General features: G+C 37.4%; 1 protein-coding gene across 5 annotated transcripts in view; it reads right to left on the bottom strand.

The window, feature by feature from the left end:
• RYR2 (ryanodine receptor 2 (cardiac)) overlaps positions 1-20,399 on the bottom strand; it is a 408,602-nt gene that overhangs the window by 270,027 nt on the left and 118,176 nt on the right. For all 5 annotated transcript variants that reach the window (XM_014950610.1, XM_014950613.1, XM_014950612.1 and 2 more), the window contains exon 3: positions 11,573-11,677. In XM_014950610.1, the coding sequence (XP_014806096.1) occupies positions 11,573-11,677 (105 nt within the window). The remainder of the gene's footprint in view (positions 1-11,572; positions 11,678-20,399) is intronic.

Here is a 20,399-nt window from a genome sequence, read left to right on the forward strand (position 1 = left end):
TCTTTTATTTCTGTATTTTGAAATCAGTTTAAAAATCAGTGTCAGGTTTATATTAGAAATATAATTAATTCAATCCATGCTACTCTATTTATTAAAAACCCACTGAACTATGCATTAGGGCAAGAAAATTTGGTTACACTAAGCTGAAGAACAAATGAAACTTTTAGCGAAATATTTCTTCACAGACTGAAGCCTTTGCTTAGACACAAGTGAATGTTATGTGTTTGTATCACTCCCTTTAATCATCACCTTCCTGATCTCATTTTAAGGAAGCTCTTTCCAAATCCCAACTACAGTAAGGTTCCTTCATACTTGGCTCTCTGAAGCTGACCTCTTGATTAGTCTAAATCTTGCCTGCAGTCTGAACTGATCCAATATGCCAAAAAACAAGAGACTGATGGAAATGAAAAATATGCCCACAATTAAGAAGCAAAAGCACTGAAAGTTCCCTTCATGAAATGCAGTTAGAATATAAAAAGGAGATGGCTACGAACCAAAAGTTGCTAACTGCTTTAAATACATGCAGAATAAGCATGAGATAAAGAATTTGGAAAATGCTTCCTACCGTATTGCACTCAAACCATGGGCTGTATTTGTAGCCTCCAAATCCTCAGGAGATTTGCATTCCAAGTTACCATAAAAGCCCCTAAACACTGTCCTATCCACAAAAGGTTTTAAAGAGTGGCCTGTGGTGAAAGACATTATGAACAAGACAATAGATGCTAGGAGGGGAACAAGAAAGGAAAAAAGGAAAAGGGGAAAAGGGGAAAAGGGGAAAAGGGGAAAAGGGGAAAAGGGGAAAAGGGGAAAAAAGGTCAGAAAGGCTTTCCTAAATATTCTAGCCTATAACAAGAGAATTTTTGTACTTCACTGAAACTGTATCAACTAGAAATTATCAAGTTTTACTGTGAAGATTAACAAATTAGTTTATTCCATTAATCCTTTGCTTGAGCTTTTAAACTTCCTGAAGAGATGTCTGTGTTAAGATATTATTTTCTCTACTGTTTTACATCAAGCCAGAAAAATCCTGAAATCATCTATGGAGACGATTCAGATTTCACCAGAAAAAGCAGGAAAAGGATTTCAGAAGAAATCTCATCAGGAGAAAGTCTATTGCATATGTTCCTTCTCCTCTTAAACCATGCCACACTATTCAGGAGTTGAGAATGGACTAGGCAAGCTGGGTAGGTGCAGACATCTGAGCTACAAGAAGGCTAAACAGTGTGCAGTACTGAACTGGAGCAAGTCTGTGTTTTAACTGTCATTTCCACACAAAGGTGTCGGTTCTATAATAAGGTTTTATTTTCTACTTTGCAGCTTCCTGCAATACTCAGAGAGTCGCAAGAAGCCTGGAGTCTCATAACTCCTGCAGTAATAGCATATAATGATGTTTCCTATATATTATTTTCCTCATGGTGAAACACTATGGAAAAGTCTGAGCATTGTCAAGTCTGGATATAGAGAATGTAGAGCTACAACATCAAGTCAAATGAGTGGGTTAGTTGTAACATTCACTGTCTTAAATATGTATGAAAAGATTCAAAGAAATGTGTTAGCACCTTCCAGTCTGCAATTATGATATAACCAATTTACAGGTCTTACACACTTACTGTGAAAGAACGGCACTATTTTTCCTATCCATAAATGCAAAGAAAAAGAGTTCACACCAAGTTCTTTATGTTTGGTTGCAGCATATTCCTCCCAAATTAACAGAAACATTGAGAACTTTTTCCTTGACCTTACAAAATTTGAATGAAACTACAGAATGTTTATCACTCACCAACAACAGAATAACCTACTTAAGAAGAACAAAAAAAAACAAACAGTAAAGTCTCTCACCTCTATGCCTAGGTAGTTCCAGCTTAGGAAAAAGTATCTGCTAAATATTCAGTTCAAGAGTTGTTGTCTCTAGTCTCAAGATAAACTGGGAAAGGACTCATCATTTGCACCTTGAGGGATCACTAATGAAAGAGAAGGTCTTCTTCTATGCAGAGACAAATCCCAGCTACCTAATATGCTCCTCTGAGAGTCTCCAAACCCACCAATAAATTCTGTCTTTAAAATGAAGGCTTTGTATTTCACTGAGTAGCATACTTAAAAAGTAGTGACACATGGCTGAGGAGAAAGTAAGAAACCTCACCTGAAATTTCTTGGAACAGCCAAAGGATTTAACAGTTACTGACATTATTACAGTTTAGACAAATGCACCAATTCTTTTGAAGAAGTAGAGCTATACACAGTAAGCAGCTTATAAACTAACAAACGAACACCACCTGGAAGCAGAATTTTACAAAAAGAGCAAAAAATGCATAAATGCCCAGTTAACTAAAATAGTCAGCTGCTAAATGACCTACATATACACTAAGTTACGTGAATTTACCACGTTAAATATTCACCACTAAAATACTGAAAAAAACAGGATTTCCAAATTTGTCCCTTTCCTTCTGCTCTGTATGTACTGTTATCTTCTGTGACTCAGCCCAATATTTTTTAAATAGAAACTTCTTTCAAGAAAAGTAAGTGTTCTGCATATTTATCAACAGCAACGAAAGGCTGCTTCAGGAGTGGAAGCTGCACGTACTGCCATAATTACAAGCATATTCCACACCATCAGCAGTATTTGCACAAATAAGCATTAACTACAAAAATCACATACAATAATAGAGGATTTCGTAAACCAAATTAATTGGGTCTAAAGCAGATGACAATACCCAACCTAACAGAAGTCAGGTTTACTTGTAGCAGCCTGAGTGCCCCCTGTTCAAGTTTCTCTGCTTTTGCTGTGCCTATTTCAAAGTATGCTGTTTTCATAAAGAAAGGTAAGGAGTGAGCTTTTACTACCATCACATGAAAAAGGAAAACAAAGTCTTATCTATTTATGCACAGAGAGAATGACAATCATTTGGAGGACTAAAGGGCAACCAACTGTCTAACCAGCAAACTGGAAAAGGTTGCAGCCTAGGCAGAAAGAGAATAGGGAAAGGGAGGACAATCTTCAGAGCTCAGAACTTACCACATGTTTATCAAAAAGCCATTTATGGATCAAGATCAAAGGCCTTACAAAAACAACACATGAGGGAATAATACCTCCCCTTCTCCCCTGCTAACTTACGATGTTAGCAGAACTCTAAAAGCACAGGTTTCAATTTTAATTTGAAAACTAAAGGACAGATACCTACACAGAATTCAGGAAGAGTCAAACAGAGCATGCTCCGTATTTTTAACCAAAATGCATGTGTGTGTGTTTATGTATAGAATCATAGAATAGAATCGAAACATAGAATCATCTAGATTGGAAGGGACCTGTAGGATCATTGACTCCAACCATCAATCTAACACTACCAAAACCACCACTAAGTCATGTCCCTAAGCACCACATCTACACAGATTTTAAATACCTCCAGGGACAAGGACTCAACCACTTCCCCAGGCAGCCTGTTCCAATGCTTGACAACTCTTTCAGTGAAGAAATTTTTCCTAATATCCATCCTAAACCTCACCTGGTGCAACTTGAGGCCATTTCTCCTTGTCTTATCACTTGTTAATTGGGAGAAGAGACTGATCCCCACCTCACTACAACCTCCTTTCAGGCAGTTGTAAAGAGTGATAAGGTCTCCCCTGAATCTCCTTTTCGCTGGGCTAAACATCCCCAACTCCCTCAGCAGCTCCTCGTAAGACTTGTGCTCTAGACCCCTTAACAGCTTTGTTCTTTGAACACACTCCAGCACCTCAATGTCTTTCTTTGTAGTGAGGGGCCCCAAACTGAACACAGTATTTGAGGTGGGGCCTCACCAGTGCCAAATACAGGGGAGCGATCACTTGCCTAGTCCTGCTCAACACACTATTTCTGATACAGACTGGGATGCTGTTGGCCTTCTTGGCCACCTGGCCACACTGCTGGCTCACATTCAGCCGGCTGTCTACCAATATCCCCAGGTCCTTTTTTGCCATATAAATATGTATATTTAACAAGTATGCTTTTGTAGGGGAAGGACTCAATCCAGGCTGCCTGCAGGAACTCAGCAGGAGCCTTTACTGCAACTGAAATCCTGCAGACACTCCAAAATGGAGCCTGTTGATGTGGGACCCGCTACCCATCCCAGAAACAAACCGTGTCTCAGCAGGCTGGAAGCACAGGCTGCTGCAGTCGGCAGATCCTTTCTCAGTGACAGCTGCCCAGGAGCCTGCCATCCTGGCACAAGACCCTGCCTGAAGAGTGGCAGCTCAAGTGTTCCAAATGAAAAATCCCAGTTGAGGAGAGGCTGAGTGATCCTGATGCACACTGAAGCAAAATCTTGGCTTACAGCTCCCATTGAGTTGTGAGCTCATCCCAAGCCCAGCAAGCCTGCTGCTCAGCGGGGGTCGATGATCCTGCCATTCAAATAGGCAAGGCAGTGCACCTGTGAAGAGCAGGGGCACATTGCCTCTTCTGCACTCAGGTCCCAGCTGGGGCTACAAATCAGGCACCAGGAGCCCAGAGGCAGAATCTCATCTCTGCAAACAGAGCTGCCCTCTGTTCTCAGCCTTTGTTCACTTACGCCCCTGGTCCTATACCCCTTCGTTTCTTTCACTTTCCTTGCCCTCATCTCCAACTCAAGAGTTGTTGCCGACCTTATAAGTAAATTTAAAATGGTAATTCTCTGTGATAAGAGAGAAACAAAAACCAAATCTGCCTATTAACTTTTGACCCGGAGTAGTGTAACTTTCACACTGCAGTAGTACTTAAATACTTAAAAAAGACCGATACACTCACCTGCTTGGAAGGCTTTGGTTTTACTATTGTTATTGAAAAAAAACATTTGATGGCTCTCCAGCAAGACCTTCCAAAACCAGAAACCATACCTTTCAGTGAATCAACACTCCCACAATCACTAAGGAATGGCCGAGCATCAAAAGAAATAATTTTCAAAAGAAATAATTTTTCTACAGACAAATAGCTGTTAAGTGTGAAATAACACCTGTTCTTACCAGACCTGTAATTTTTCCTAAGATATTGTAGATTCATGCTGTGATGTACCTACTATGGATTCAAATTTCTTACTGCCATAGGGAGATGCAGTTAGATGTATGCTCACACTTATAGTGCCTATCCAGTCCTGTTCAGCAGCAATGTTCAGTGATGATCATCAGGAAATCGTGCACGTTTATCATCAACTCTGACACACCACACAAGCAATACAGATATGAACCCTGCTTCTCCCCAAATTCAGCTTCTTCCCATTTCCTGTTCAAGACAGGAATCCACTCTGTTCAGTTCTACTCAGTCTCACAATCCTAGCTCTACCTCTTCTTTTTTTTCAAGTGATACCCATGTTGCTGCCACTCAAATGTTATCCCTTTGGGGAGAACTATTCACATCCAAACTTGAATATGGAAGTCAATGATGCACATACAACATCATTAGCATCAAAAACACCCCAAGGTGTTGAACCCTGCAAGATAAGGAGAGTTAGAAACAAAACTACATTACGAAAACTTTGACTGAATTTGAAGATTAGGGGTTTTTTTAATCACCACAGAAGGTGTCGGTACGGTACCTCCTGGAGGATCCAGCACACTGAACACATTTCAAGAAGAAGGATCACTGTGTAATCTTCCAGCTGCAGCTGCTTTGAGGTCCCATGGAGCTGCCTGATAGCAGCTCTGCAGAGACCATGAACATTTGCCATTCTCCCAGCCTGTACAGCACTGCTGTGCATTTCCTACACTGAAAGGATTTTGCACCTGCATCTAAATATTCTTTAAACTTGTTATTATAAGCCACTAAGATGAGACAAAGGATCCCTCAATTTTTGAAATTTTGCATCCACCTAGCATAAAGCTATCCCTACAAAAAGCCATTATAACACAAATATAAATTTGGATAATTTTCATGTATATTATGAGATGTTTAAATAGTGTTATTCACATCTGTTTAAAAATATTGCATAATTATTCTTCCAATTCTCAGTATAATTGCATACCTTGGCAAAAATGAAAGATATCGTTTATTCAATGTAAGATCTTGGCTTCCACATATAATTCAGATTACAACTCTGTGCATTGCAAAAGAAGAGGAAAATACAATGTTTGAGTATCACAATATGCAGGCCTTGCATCAGCTGTGAGATTGACATAAAGTTGCGCTTTGTACAGTCAGTAACAGGAGAGCTGCAGCAGACATGCAGAATTTATATTTCAAAACACCTTTTACTATTTACTAGGCTAAAGTATGAAGTTTTTGCATTTTCAAAAGAATTATGCTAAATTATACCAGAGAAAAAGTTAACAAAATTAAGGCAAAAAGAAAGTGACAAAAGTGATCTTGCAATCTAAATTTCAGTCCTTTCCTGTCACTGTCTACAACACAGCCTTCCACATGTCTATTACCTTTTCAACACCAACTCTGCCTCATTCAATATGTAGAAGAGAGGGTGGTGACTTACTGTTTTATCTCATCCTAGCTCAGTATGCAACCATTGTCCTGAATATTGATTAAAAAAATGCTCTTAAAGACATAATGATTAAATACCATCAACTTTATGATGTTCACTACTACAATGCTATTCTCACAAATATTAATTCAATTTTCACAATATCCCAGATGACATATCAATACATTTAAAGAATCTAAAGCATCAATCCATTAAAATCAAAGCATAGACAAACCAGGGAGTTCAGTTTAAGATGCCTAGTACCCGACTTCTAACATTATTTTACATTTCATGTGTAGCTTCCATCAGCCACAATCCTCAACACTTGCACAAATCAGTCCTGAGGTATGAAGACGCATAAAAACAGAAAAAATACAAACTAGCAATCATTGCTTAGCTAGACTGACCTTCTGGTAGACCAAAGTGAAAAGAATGCTTTACCACTGCTAAGAGAAGTAATTTAAGCTGCTATGAAAGACAGTTTACCAAGCACTTTAAATCACTCCAATGAAAAGGTGCAATTAACAACAACCATTTGCATGGGACATCACTTCTCTCATCCACAAGATGGACAACATGCTGGCAGGTGAAAGCAAGTAACGAACCACTTGTGTTTATATGTGTTAGAAAGATAGACAGATAGATAGCTGTCTTGTCTATTCACCAGGGTACAGCATTTAACACACAACCCAGAGTCTTCAAATTTCAATGACCTCATTTATGATAATTATCATGAAGGACTATAAAAGACATCACAAGATGAAAGAGGAGTACATTATTTATATCGTGTGACTGCTGGATATATTTCAGAAAACACAAGCAAAGCAAGTGTAACTCAAGGAATCACAATCCCTTACTGGTCTCTCAAATGAAAAGAAGGGTTTTGTTCAGGACAATATAAAAGATACGTGACTTTGTGCTTCACTTACAGTAAAACGTCCTTTAAATGCCAAGCTAATTTAATTTCCTGTATCTAGCCACTCTACCCAAAACTTTTTTTTGATCTCTTTGAAGTAATAAATGGATTAGAACAGAACGAAAGTTCAAACTAGCCACTTGTTATCTAAATGCAGATAGTAGCAGGGTTTTGAATTCTCAAATTCACCCTTTGAAAAAAAATCATTTATACTGAAGCATATGAAAAAAAAAAACCACCTTTGAAATATATTTCAAATAAGAGTTAGCAGCAATAGCCTTTATGAAGGTTACCTTACACTTCATTTTAATTTGCATACCCTCTTGGCAAATTTTTATGTTAATAACTACTTTTTTTTATGCAGTATGTTTACTTGAGGATGATTTCAAAAAGCTTTCAGACAAAAGTCTACATGATTTACTGAAGCAACTGAGGCTAAGAAAATACCTGATGTTTTTCCATGTCAAGTATGTCTAGATATCTTTTCTTTAGGCAGCTCTAGAACTGTCGCACAACAGAAAAGGAACTTGGTGGAGAATTTTGTAGAACCTGGCAAATTCACCTAAGAGACCTAACGTAGGTAAGCTTGCTCAAAATTATACACTTTGGCCCTGATTTTGGCCAAGAAACCGGTAATAATCAGTATCATCACCTAGTCTGCCTGCTATATATCATGACTGAAATCTGCATGCTGGATCTAAAGGAACCAGTCATTGGAAGATATTTTATAAATCATCAGTATCAACAAGAGACGACATCGAAAATAAGAATTAAGGCAGTCCATTTATGTGCAGACAGGATAGTCTGTACATAGGACATACAGAAATCATCTTCCATGTTATGAAAGGTGAGAACTGGTAATAGCATACCACGTATGCTAATGAAAAAAGATGTTTAAAACTCAAAACTGAAAGAAGCAAAAAAATTATAAATCTGTTCCTTACACCTGAAACCTGGCAACTTTCTTCCCATGTGCCCACAGCAGCACCTCTTCTGAGCAAAAGACAGCAGCACAGAAGATGATACACCAGCATAAGAGTAGCTGATGATAATGTAAAACAGCCAACTTTGCCTTCCTTTCCTCTTATAGGGATGTAAAGTCAGGTCCCTTTCTCCTATTCAATATCCATCACATCCGGAAGAACAGAACTACCCCTGTTTCTAATATTGCTTATATTGTCCAGAAAGCTCAGAAATTCCTGAATACAGGAGTAATAATGGATGGATGGCCAGTATTTATTTCCTAAGAAAATTAGGGAAAATTTACAGGAACTGATTTGACTATGGTAATTCAGCACTTTCACAAGGAAAAAGTACTAATGTTAAAGAATGTAGTAAATAAAGATTTGATAAAAAAAGAAAACAAAAAACAACAACAAAAAAGACCGAAACCAAACAAACAAAAATCCCCACAAACCAACAAAAAAAACACAACCAATAATCAGAGTAAAAAGAAATCAGAAGCAAAACATTCTTACAACCTCTTGTGGTGATCATTCCTAAATTATTCCAGAAAGCTGTGGATTCACTTTCTCAGGATCATTCAGTCTCATAATCTTTAGCGAAAAACAAGGCACTGGGCTCCAAAGAGGGCTCACTGGCAAAATGTAATGGGCAGGCTGAGAACAGATGACCCGAAGGCTTTTTCTGGTCTTAAATGCTTTCTAAAAGCCTAAGAACTTCCATTTTCATATTTCACCTGGCTCTTCTAATAATAACAAGTTGTGCTCAAAAGCCAAGTCAAAATAATTACAAAATAATACCTAGGCTGTATGCCCTTCTAGGACAGAGCTCAGGCAGCTATAATTCTGCTTGTCTAAGAGACCAGACCCCAGACTGAGCACAGATGTAATGACAGTCTTCATTTATATGGTTACTTATTATTCCCTTTCTCTGCACACAGAACGGTTCTTTTCTGTGGGTGAACTAACAATAAAAGTAATACATACATACAGCACTCAAGTCCCACCAAAATCAAAAATTTACCTGTTTAAAATGAAAAGTGTAAATAATGCTGCCTAAGCAAACAGAACAGTTATAGGTTTATTTTTTAAACCAAAGCATATAATCAAGCTATGCATTTCAACATTTTAATAAACTGCCAGAGCTGAGCATAGTATTCCAAAGTGAAATTATAAAAACTCATAGCACAAACTAACTACTCAGTGCCTAGGGCTAGAAGAAACAGAGCACTACACACATTCATTCTTACGAAATTTCACTCATTTTTCCACTGTTGCCTTTGATACTAGCATTTAGCTGATTCAGGAAAGAGAAATAGGTATACTCAGATCTGATCTCATCAAGTATAGAAATTTGTATTTGGGGATTCTTGCACTAAAAAGGTAGGTCTTTATTGCAGAGGTAATCTTCCACATTTAATACACACTAATTGAGAATTAAAAATAAATCCAGTTACTGCACATTGTATTCTTTAAGCTCACAGAAAGCTGTTTATTGTTCTGACTCAAGTCAGCATGAGATTTTGTTCATATTACTCAACCATTTCATTACTGCTCTTATCTGTTAAAGAATAAGAATACCTATTATATAAGCACAGCATTTAAGAGATTACACACCACAAAAAGCAAAGAAATACAAGGAGACCACTTTTAAACACTGTAGTCTTAGTGATTTCTAATGTAATAAGTAATTGAGGACTGAAAAGACCTCCCTTTGCAGGATTATTTCCATTTGAAAACTGAGGTCACATTGAATCCAGTTTCTAAAGAGATTGTTACTATAAACGGCTGCAGTTTCTTCTCCCAGATGACAGAAAACACTGTTATTCTAAATAAAAAACTGATGCCGCTTCAGGAAGATATAGTGCTTCAGATGTATGCATTAAATTACCTCTTCTCATAAAGTAAACACATCAGTCATTATATGCAAAACACACATGTTCTAACAGTTACTTCAAACAAATATGAAGCTGCCTACATAAGTACCAACCCTATGATAAATATCTATAAACACAATGGAAAACAATCTATTTTTCATAGAAACTTCTTACAGACACTAAATGTCAGTTTTGTTAATTTATCAGCAAGTACATGTTCAATTATTTTAGTATTATCATTAACCTTGGCTTCTGGAGACTTACTAGAAGAAAGAAAAATAATGACACAGACAATGTCACATAATGACCACACTCAGAGACTTTTCTTTATCTTTTTTGTGTGCATCTCAGAAGACCCATGTGTACATCAGCACTGTACATCAGTACAACTGACATCGCTTTTCTTTAGGCACAGATAGGAATGCCCAGAACTCTGACCTTCAGGGTTACGGATAGAAAACATCAATAATTGTTTCCAGGAAATACCAGATTACCATCAAACATGGTTCTTGCAGCATAGAATATGTAGATCCCATCAGTCACTGTGCCCTACAAAAGTTGTCGTCTTTTGCTGCTCGCATCTAGTGCAGAAAATAGTCCAGAACTAGTGCAGATGTTCTGCCTGAGACTTCTACAAAGCTGCCTTTAGCCTGTCCTCTTCCCAGCAGGATCCTTGAGCTCACATTTTCTAACCATTCTCCAGAGAACTTAACTTGGTTCATTATCCCACATTCTCTGGACGTGATCTCTGTATTAAAAGTAAATACTCACTTAACAGTTGGTCCCAAGACTCTGCTAAAGACAGCTCAACAGAAAAGTCACCAATTAATGTTGTGATTTTTAAAAAGTTTCAACCCCTTGTATTCAAAAATTGATTATGTTTTTTAATTCACTCTATTCTGGCCTGTAGCACTACTTTAACATGCGCTCCCATACAGTCTCTTCAGTTTCTTCTCCTGCCCACAGCTGGTGGGAATAAACAGCAAGAAAACTGTTGCTCTACTTCACACATATGTTATCCTTGGGTTTGGACTTTGATTTTTGACATTATGTCTGTATGTGCCTGTTCGTTTGAATTGATTTTTTTCCTGGGGATGTGCTTACTCTTAGTTTCAGGATTTACAAACTAAGGGAAGTGGGGTTCCCGTTCAGAAGCATGGATCTGCTTATTCTGGTGCCATCTCTTCGCTCAGATGTGCTTTTCATTCTATTGCTGTTGGAGTTAGTCCTTGGAACAAATTATCACTGACAGCACACACTTTGGATTATCCATGGGACTGTTCTTGGACTTCATTTCCCAAATACCACTTTCAGTGTCTGGCGTTTTATGGGACTAGGGTACAGTGTAGGAAAAAAAAATGCTGTATTTTGCAAGATGAAAAAAGTACATATTCAATAACTTACCCCTTCTGCCTTTTCTTCTGTGTTAGCCAACATTTCCTGAAGGGCCCGTACTGATAGAGACTGCTCCAGCACGAAGGTGCAGATGGACAAATCAGGTGGAACATTCTAGGTGAAAGAAAAACATGAGATCACGTTAGTCACAGATTTGTGAAAAGCACTTTCTAATGCTTCTATCTTCCCTCACTTTCCATGAATCTGAAAGATCTAGTATATCCTTGAGGCTATGAAAGCCAGTGACGTTCTGGGCTGCAACAGTTAAGGCTTAGCCAGCAAGCAAAGGGAATCAATTCTTCTCTGCTCAGCATTTGTAAGCTGACGTCTGGGGTACTAGGCTCCCCAGTTCAAGGACAGGGAACTGCTGGAGAGGGTAAAGCAGAGGACTATGAAGATGATCAGGGGCCTGGAGCACCTTTCTTACGAGGAAAGGCTGATGGACTTGGGTCTTTTTAGTCTGGAGAAGACTGAGGAGGGATCTGATCAACACCTATAAATACTTAAAGGGAGAGTGTAAGAGGATGGGGCCAGTCTTTTTTCAGTGGTGCTCAGTGTCAAGACGAGGAAATGGGCACAAATTTGTACATAGGAAGTTCCGCCTAAACATGAGTAGAAACTCCTTTACTTTGATGGTGGCAGAGCACTGAAACACGCTAGCCAGGGAGGTGGTGGAGTCTCCATCACTGGAGACATTCAAAACCCGCCTGGACACGTTTCTGTGCAATTTGTTCTAGGTGGACCTGCTTTGGCAGGGGGGGTTGGACTAGATGATCTCCAGAGGTCTCTTCCAACCCCATATCATTCTGCGATTCTCTGCTTCTGTGCTTCATTTGGGGTCTCTCAATAATAGACAGAAACCAATAAACTGCATCAAGTTCAGCAGAGGATCCCCATCATTGCGAGGGCTGGTGCACTCGCCCTTTGTGGCTGGGGGAGCTGAGCTCGATCAGCCTGGATGGACGAGAGAAAGGAGAGTAGGATCTTATGGTTCTCTTTACCAATCTGGTGGGGATTACAGGGAAAATAGAGCCAGACTTTTCTCAGAGTTGCTCCTTGAAAGGAACAGGAGAAGCAATATAAGTAGTACCGAAGAAAATTACAATTAGATATTAGGGAGAAAAATTCACACTGGGAGTAGAAAACAATGTCGAAGGCTGCCAAGCAAAGCAATGGAATCTTTGCTTGGACATTAGCGTATGGCACATATGTCTTAGATGTGATGATAAGATTGTAGGCGAAACAAAATTTAGACTTTAGGCTACTGGCAATAGCCAGACCTCATCTTTATGATTTTTTCAGATCAAGATTAATTTTCTGTTGCAGAAACATAGGACACTGCCAAGCCAGTAGCTTCTCAGCCTTGCAGAGCAATATGCTTCATTATATTCTGTTCTAAGTGGGATAAAATTAAAGAGTCTTAAAAAACTTGTCATGTCTGAAAAAAATCACTGAGCTATTGAAAAGCTAATTTTCCAGACTATCATAAAAATTGGTAATAAATTTGAAACAGGTTTGTAATAGCAATGTCTAAGTTACAAAGTAATAAAGTAAAATTAGACTTTATGTGGGGTCCTTTTCTTCTGTTAATAGAATATTCAACTCCTACACACCTCTTCTTGCCTCCAGAACTTCTTTCATGTTCCTTCTCTTTTCCTTGTCATGTTAGTTGCATATTTTAGTTTATGAATACTTTTACTGTCTATTGGAAATCTTTTTTTACACCATGAATACTTTACCGCTAAAGCTGTGAAACTGCACATTTATTCAAACCGTGTACATTACATTAAATTGTAAAAGGTAGTTGCAAAATCATTTCATTCCCTCTTTTTCAGAAGTTAGTTTACTCAGAATACCTCATAGTTAATAGTTTATTAATTTGCTGTTCATCACTCCTAACATTACAAAAATTCAAGTCTGTTTAATAACTAATAGATCTTTCATTACCTTCCCCTATTTGTATTTCAATAAAATGAATGTAAAATATTATTTTAAATTAAAGTTTTAGTCAGTTCAAAAAGCATCAGATAGCATCCTCTTTTGCATCAGATTTTGATGCTTAGAAATGAAATATTTTTAAGCCAACTCTTTTAGAATCAGTCCTCTACTTACTTGTCAGTGTTCTCGTTACCATTTTCCTTTTGTAGTTACTCAGACACAACAGTCCTGTTCATACTCGCATTAGGCCAATAGACAACTAATTAGATTCTCTTCAAAACATGCCTTTAATGTAAGTACTATCATAAGTCCTTATTTTACAAAGTAGGAAAGAGAGCACTCAAAGATTGCAGGTTGCAAGGTGTTGTTTCTGCTCAGTAAACACAAGTACAATTTTCCATTCTAGAAAGCCTCAGAGAAAGAAACTGCCTGACAGTCCAGCTCACCTTCAGCTCTCCCCAGTGCAGACTGACTGACAAACAAGAGCCTGAACAAAACAGAAAAAGATGCTCCTTGCACTGCACTCAGAAATGAGCCAAAGCTATGTTTTCTGTCTGTTTGCCAATAAACAAACATATATAAGCTAACAAAGTCTCCATATCTGCTCATTACAGGGGGGTTAGATTACATGATTTTTAAAGGTCCTTTCAAACACAAATAATTCTATAGCAGTATTCCTACTGTTATTACTGTTAAAGCAAGATTTTTGCTGGCAGAATATGTCTCTCATACAATTTTGTGACCTATCAACATTTTTTACTGCTAAACCTACCCTACAAGTTATACACTCCAAAATATGGAAAATCTTGCGTCATTTCACACATTGATTAAACCAACATAACTAGGACACTCCTCCTTCATCAATTCCATTCTCCTTTACATTCAAGACAGTCATGAGCATTTTCTTCCCTCCTCATTAAAACTCAAGAATTAAGATTTTCCAGCTCTTCTCACAGCAGGTAAGACACAGTTTGAGCAGCCAGAGTAATAAAAGAGAACCGTATGAGATCATCTTGCTTTAGTAAAGGAAAGAGGCCCCCTCTTACAGCCTAGCAGAATGTTAGAACCAGTTCCTTATTCTCAAGGCAGAGAGAAGAGCACATCATCCCACCTCCTCTCTGTGGCATGAACGCCTAGACACCCCCGTGGCCCTCAGAGAGAGCAATGCATTTCCCCCACGATCTGAAGAAAGATGCATCTACTGATGTGATGAGCATGTGAATCGAACTCTTCCACTCTGGCAGGTTTTTCACCCAGATCTGCTCTGCTGAAGCTCCAACAGGCATGGCTGCACACACTGTACAACAATCACAGCACGGACATGCATAGGACAGATGCAGAATTGCCAACATATTTGGCTCAGACAGTTATCGCTCTGCTCACCCCTATACAGTCCAGTTTAATGCTGATGCTTTTAGAGCTCTGGATTTAGAAGACAGGGCTCCAGGTAGGCATAAAGACACAGATTGAAGGTTCCCATTCTGAATAGCCCCTTCCAAAAAATAATAATTCCAGGTAATTTAAAACCCTCGTTTAAGTGTACTAGAATTTGTTCACAGTGCATTTTCAATCACTTCAAAGCATAAAATAAAAAAGAGGAAGGAAAAACACAGAGTCTTTGTCAGTCCTCTGATTAGCTGCCTTATATTACTTCACACACAGACAGAAGAAGGAACATGAAAAATAAAGTTATTCTTCGTACAAATGAATATATCTGAAATACCATGGAGCTATTTAACAGACATGCAGATGTTGTACTTAGGGATATGGTTTAGTGGTGGACTTGGCAGTGTCAAGTTTATGGTTGGACTTGATCTTAAAGGTTCTTTCCAGCCTAAATGATTCTATGAAATTGCATAGTACCTTTTAGTGCCCAGTCCAGAAAGTGACCACATATTCTAGGAGCTGTAATGAGAATCTGTAGCAATCAGTTTGCAATATCAGGCTTTTTTGAGGACAGGTCAAACGTTTTGGGCAGGTATTTTTAGTGATTGCTTTGCTACACTATGAATACCCTGTTAAATTATAAGAGTTTTAAAGAAAACATTTTGCTACATGTCTAACAACTACCCACCAAAGCACTTCTAATAAATACCAAAATAACCTGTAACTAGTTGGAAATTTTCAATGGATTAATGATAATAATAAATCCTTGATTTGAGAGCAGAACACAATTAACATGCCCAAAAAATGATCAGTGCTCAAAAACAGATGTCTCAAAAGACATAAATAACCACGTTGGTAATCCTGAACCTCCATTTCCACCAATTTTTATTGCATTCATTTTTGCTGCAGTAACTTTCTAAATGAAGGCATGGAAAATAGTTCCTATTCCAAAAAGTTTGGGTTGCTGGTTTTTTTGGAGTTTTTTTTGTTAACAGAATATGTAATGATGTCTTTCAATAGTCCAAGGAATCTGTATCACTTATCTTTGACCCAAAACATCAGTGAAAAATTCTGACAAAGAATTCAGTATTCAAAACAATTTCTTTTCTATTTTTTACATATTTGCAAAATCAATTCTATTTTAATTATTTTTAACATAAAATACACCTAGTGACTTGAAAAGTCAAAAGTACCAACTCCAGTACTCCTCAGAGCTTAAAACATTGTCTCTGCTAGTTCCTGAATACAAGATTTGTCTTATTGTCAATTATTTGTCTAGACAACCTAGACAGTCATAAATTACAAACTAATGTCTGAGCAGCTTGTTAAAAAAATAGATTATAACAAAAATAGGCTAGAAATCATATATTAAATTTCAAATGGAGATGCAGCACAACTAGAGAAAAATAATAAATTAGCTTTTTCTATTGATCCTTTATCATTATTTAAAATAGCACCTACAAGCCAGTGAAGTTAGAGAGATTAAAATAGTCATTCTCATCTGCAATTTTCAAAGCATATATATTACTGGAGTAATTGCTGGATTATTTAGAAAATTTGAGAATTATTTATTCTTCCTACTATTTTAAACTGTATTTATTGTGTACACTAATTTTCTGTAGTAATATTTGCATAGTAAATTATGCTTTACTCTGTGGGAGGTAGATTTGCAAATTAGATAATCATACCCTTTATTAAAAAGGTGTTTTGAGCAAAGCTTTTGAAACGCTATTTAAAAACATCTCTAACTTGAGTGCAACCCACAACTGAATTGTGGATACTGGATCTATTTGTTATGCACTATTTCGGTTTTTAGGGAGTTATTATTTGCAAGCATGCCGTACTCCAGTGTGATGACAATGAAAGCAAGAGTTCGAGACGCAAAACTCAGTCCTGCTGTCGTTGCTCTGATGATTACATTGCTCTAACAAGCCACAGTAACACATGACCCGCTCTTATAATGTGAATGTAAACTGAACTTCTGCCTCTCATAAATATTAGTACAAGACTGAATAAGACTAAATACCACCAGCAAACACAATTCTGTCTCTAAAAATAAGCAGCTTTACCTCAGCTTTATTTTTCTTCCTAGTTATTTGCAATCTTCCTAGTTGTTTTCCTAGGCTTATGGATATTTTTATTTCTCTTCTAACCAAATTCCCAATGAAACTTTCATCTGTAACTGTAGACTAAACATTCACACTAAAAAAACCCTTACCTAAGCAGCCTGGTTTACAAAGCATCCACAGATTGTAACATTGTCAAAAAATGAGATGTTGGTGTTCATAACTTTTTTTAAAGTGGCACATTTTTAGATGCATAACTTTGAGTATCCAAGTAGGAGGATTCAAAAAGTAATTTTAGTACAGAATTTAAGAAAAACATCTGTAGCCCTATTTGTGGGAGTAGCCTGAAAGAACTGAACCCATCATCTCTGTTCAAATTACATTTAAATTTATACTTCTCAGTCTTTTTGGCAGTCTTTTCTACTTAAATGAGATTTTGTCCGGTGACAGCAATGAAACACAGTCAACATCACCAAATAAAAACCTCCACTTCTAGGACTCTCTATAAAAGCATAGCTTTCTGTGTTTTCAAGCTTGTCATAAAAAAGATGGACCCAGTACAGAAATACATGGCTCTGGCAACAAGTCCCGTCAGCCCAATAGGATGAATCATATTCACCAAATCCCAAAATAGAAAAGACAGAGAATGAATTATGAGTCTTACAGTTTCAATTCTAGAAGAGAAGACCTTTCAATAGCGGTGTCAATCTCCTGCATATTTATCATTAGCAGACCATGAAGGTTACCTGGGCATCTCCTGCAAAAACTTGCTTTGAGTTGCTTATGACTATTTCAGTCTGAAATGATCACTTTCTGTACAAGGCATCTGCAAAAGACTGACCATGTATAGGATACTCCATACGAAACAGTCGATTCCATCAAAAGCATAGAAGTTTTCAACATTCAAACCTTTTTTACATTACTGTATTTTAAATTCATAGTGTCCTCATGTTTTTGGAAGCATGGTTTGACAAGGAAGTGGCCTTTTGTCACCAGTATGCTTTTCACTCTTTAAAGGAAAAAAAATGTGTAAATCTGGTCAATTCTACTTCCTGAAAAATGTCATCTTTCACGTAATGAAAAGTTTCTTGTTAATAGTTGAAAACTCTAGAGATTCCTTGTTCACAGGACAATTATTCCATGGGATAAAATTGGAAAACTCACAGGAATACCAGAAGGATGAAACCAGAATAAGGTCCGGAATAAAAAACCAAGGGAAAAGGAAAACAACACAAGGAGAAACAGCTTGTGGTGGAACTAGGTCAGACCCAAACACAGTGCAAACAATTAATTTTCAAAGCCTAAAACACAAGACAGCTTTAAGTCCTCAGTGGTTCTTTTCAATCATGTTGGTTGCCTGTGTCACTACGTGCTGATCACCTGTGTTTTAACGTATCTTGTTAGTTTGACCTAAACAACTGATTGATTTAAGTTTTTAAAAAGATTCTCTTCTTATGGTCACAGAATACAAAGTTCCCCTATTTTATCCACATTCCTGAGTGCAGAATTCTCTCAAAAATGAAGTGTTAGATTTGAGAAATCCAGTAGCAAAAAAAAAAAAAAAAAAAACACCGAGATTGCTTTCTGTTGATGTATCAACGATTAACACCCATCACCAGTAGGCTATGTCTTATCAGGTGGAGTTACTAGCTTTTATGCCTGCATGAGTTAGCACAAGAGTGAAGACTAAAATCCTTTCCTACTCTTATTTCCAGATAGTGAATGTCATCTGCTGGTCACACTGAAAGTTCACTGGCAAATAAAACAGTGTTACCTGAAACTTAAGCTGTACAAACTGAAGGAATAACAACATTCAGAAGGAAACTGCTACTTGTTTTTTTCCCCCCCTCTCATAATGTCCTTTAAAAATCCACAAGAAATCTATTTCTTCTTAGGCTGTTGTTACATAAGTACAATTATAAATGTCAAAATTTTGTTTCATTTTTTTCAGTTTTTGCTCTTTGGAAGCAACTGTGATCCAGACAGCTGTCAAGGATCCTGAGGCTATTATTATTTACAGAGCAGACTGTCTTAACTGCTTGGAAGTTGTAACTCCCAGTATGATGTTTACTTTCTGTATGGATTTAGGGCCTCATACATTCTATCTCTAAAAAAGGTAAGTAAAGAGTTTTTTTTCCTCTTACCCTCCATCCCTCCCTCTGGCCTCCTTTCTAACTCTACGTAAATCCAATCTACATTAGTGAGAGCTGTTTTGCTTTTTTATCTGCTCTCTGAAAATTTAAAACTCTTAGCAACAGATAAAAGCAAAATTGGGTAAAGAGCCACACAACTTTGAGCCTTGATGGATAAACCAGGTCAATCAACTCAACAGCCATTTCAACATCCACTGCTGTAGCCAGAAGCTTAGATGAACATGAGCTAATAGTATATCACCCATATGCAGTGTAAATGTGTTAATTTTTAATGTAATTAGGAAAATTCCACGCTAATTAATAAAATAAAAAATTCTCATAGGATCAACAGTGCTACAGAGGTTCTAGGCACACATCCAAATTAACAAAACATTTTTTGTTTAACCTGATGCCGATCCTGCAAATTCGACCTTATTATGCTAATCTTTTGTGTATTATTCAAAACTCTACAGTTTCCTTTTATTCTTAGAGGTAACATTGTATTTGTAGGTACTGCAATAAGTAATGGAAAAATCTGGGATATTATCAGTTGGGAGGGCACTATTGCTTTAGAATCTGGACAGCAGCAGTTACCCTTTGATTCTTGCAGCATCAGAAAGATGATCTTTATCAAATACTATTTTGTTCCTTTCTAGAAAGCAAAGCAGACGCCCAACAGGAAAATCTTCCTAATCTCTGACCAGATTTATTATAAGCCATGCACATTACAACAATCATATTTCAAAGCAGGAATCCTATCATCTTCCAGGATCAAACATGTAGGGCAAACGTGCACATCTTTCGTGGCTGTAATAACTGACCTGTCTCAGTAGAAATCTTACCTCTGGATAGGACATTATTCACAGAGATTCTTATTGTTAAATTGATCCCATAGCTGAAATCTTCACAGTGGAATTATAACATATAAAAATGAAATCCATATAAAAAATAACCCTTCCAGAATACCCTACACCAACTCTTAATGAGCAATTCATTCACTTTGCAGTCTACATGAAACAATGTATCTAAGAGAAGCAAAACCTGCTTATTTCATAAGCTATCAACTATAATACAGAATAATGCATACCAAATTTGAACTTGGATGGATTTTATTGTAAGTTTTCAACTACTGTGCTTTCCATTTTACATTGCTGCAATCAAAAGTCAACCTGTGTAACTAGGAAAATCAATGCCTATCAAATATTAGAATGGGGGACTGGGAATGTATGCTCTGGGTCACCTCTGACTTGTCCTTAAGCAAAGGAAAGGAGATGCATCACCAGTTCTCTCCTGGGCAAAACAGTTTCAAAGTAG

This window comes from Calidris pugnax, unplaced genomic scaffold, assembly GCF_001431845.1.
Source record: "Calidris pugnax isolate Ruff unplaced genomic scaffold, ASM143184v1 scaffold24, whole genome shotgun sequence".
In the NCBI taxonomy this organism is placed as follows: domain Eukaryota; kingdom Metazoa; phylum Chordata; class Aves; order Charadriiformes; family Scolopacidae; genus Calidris; species Calidris pugnax.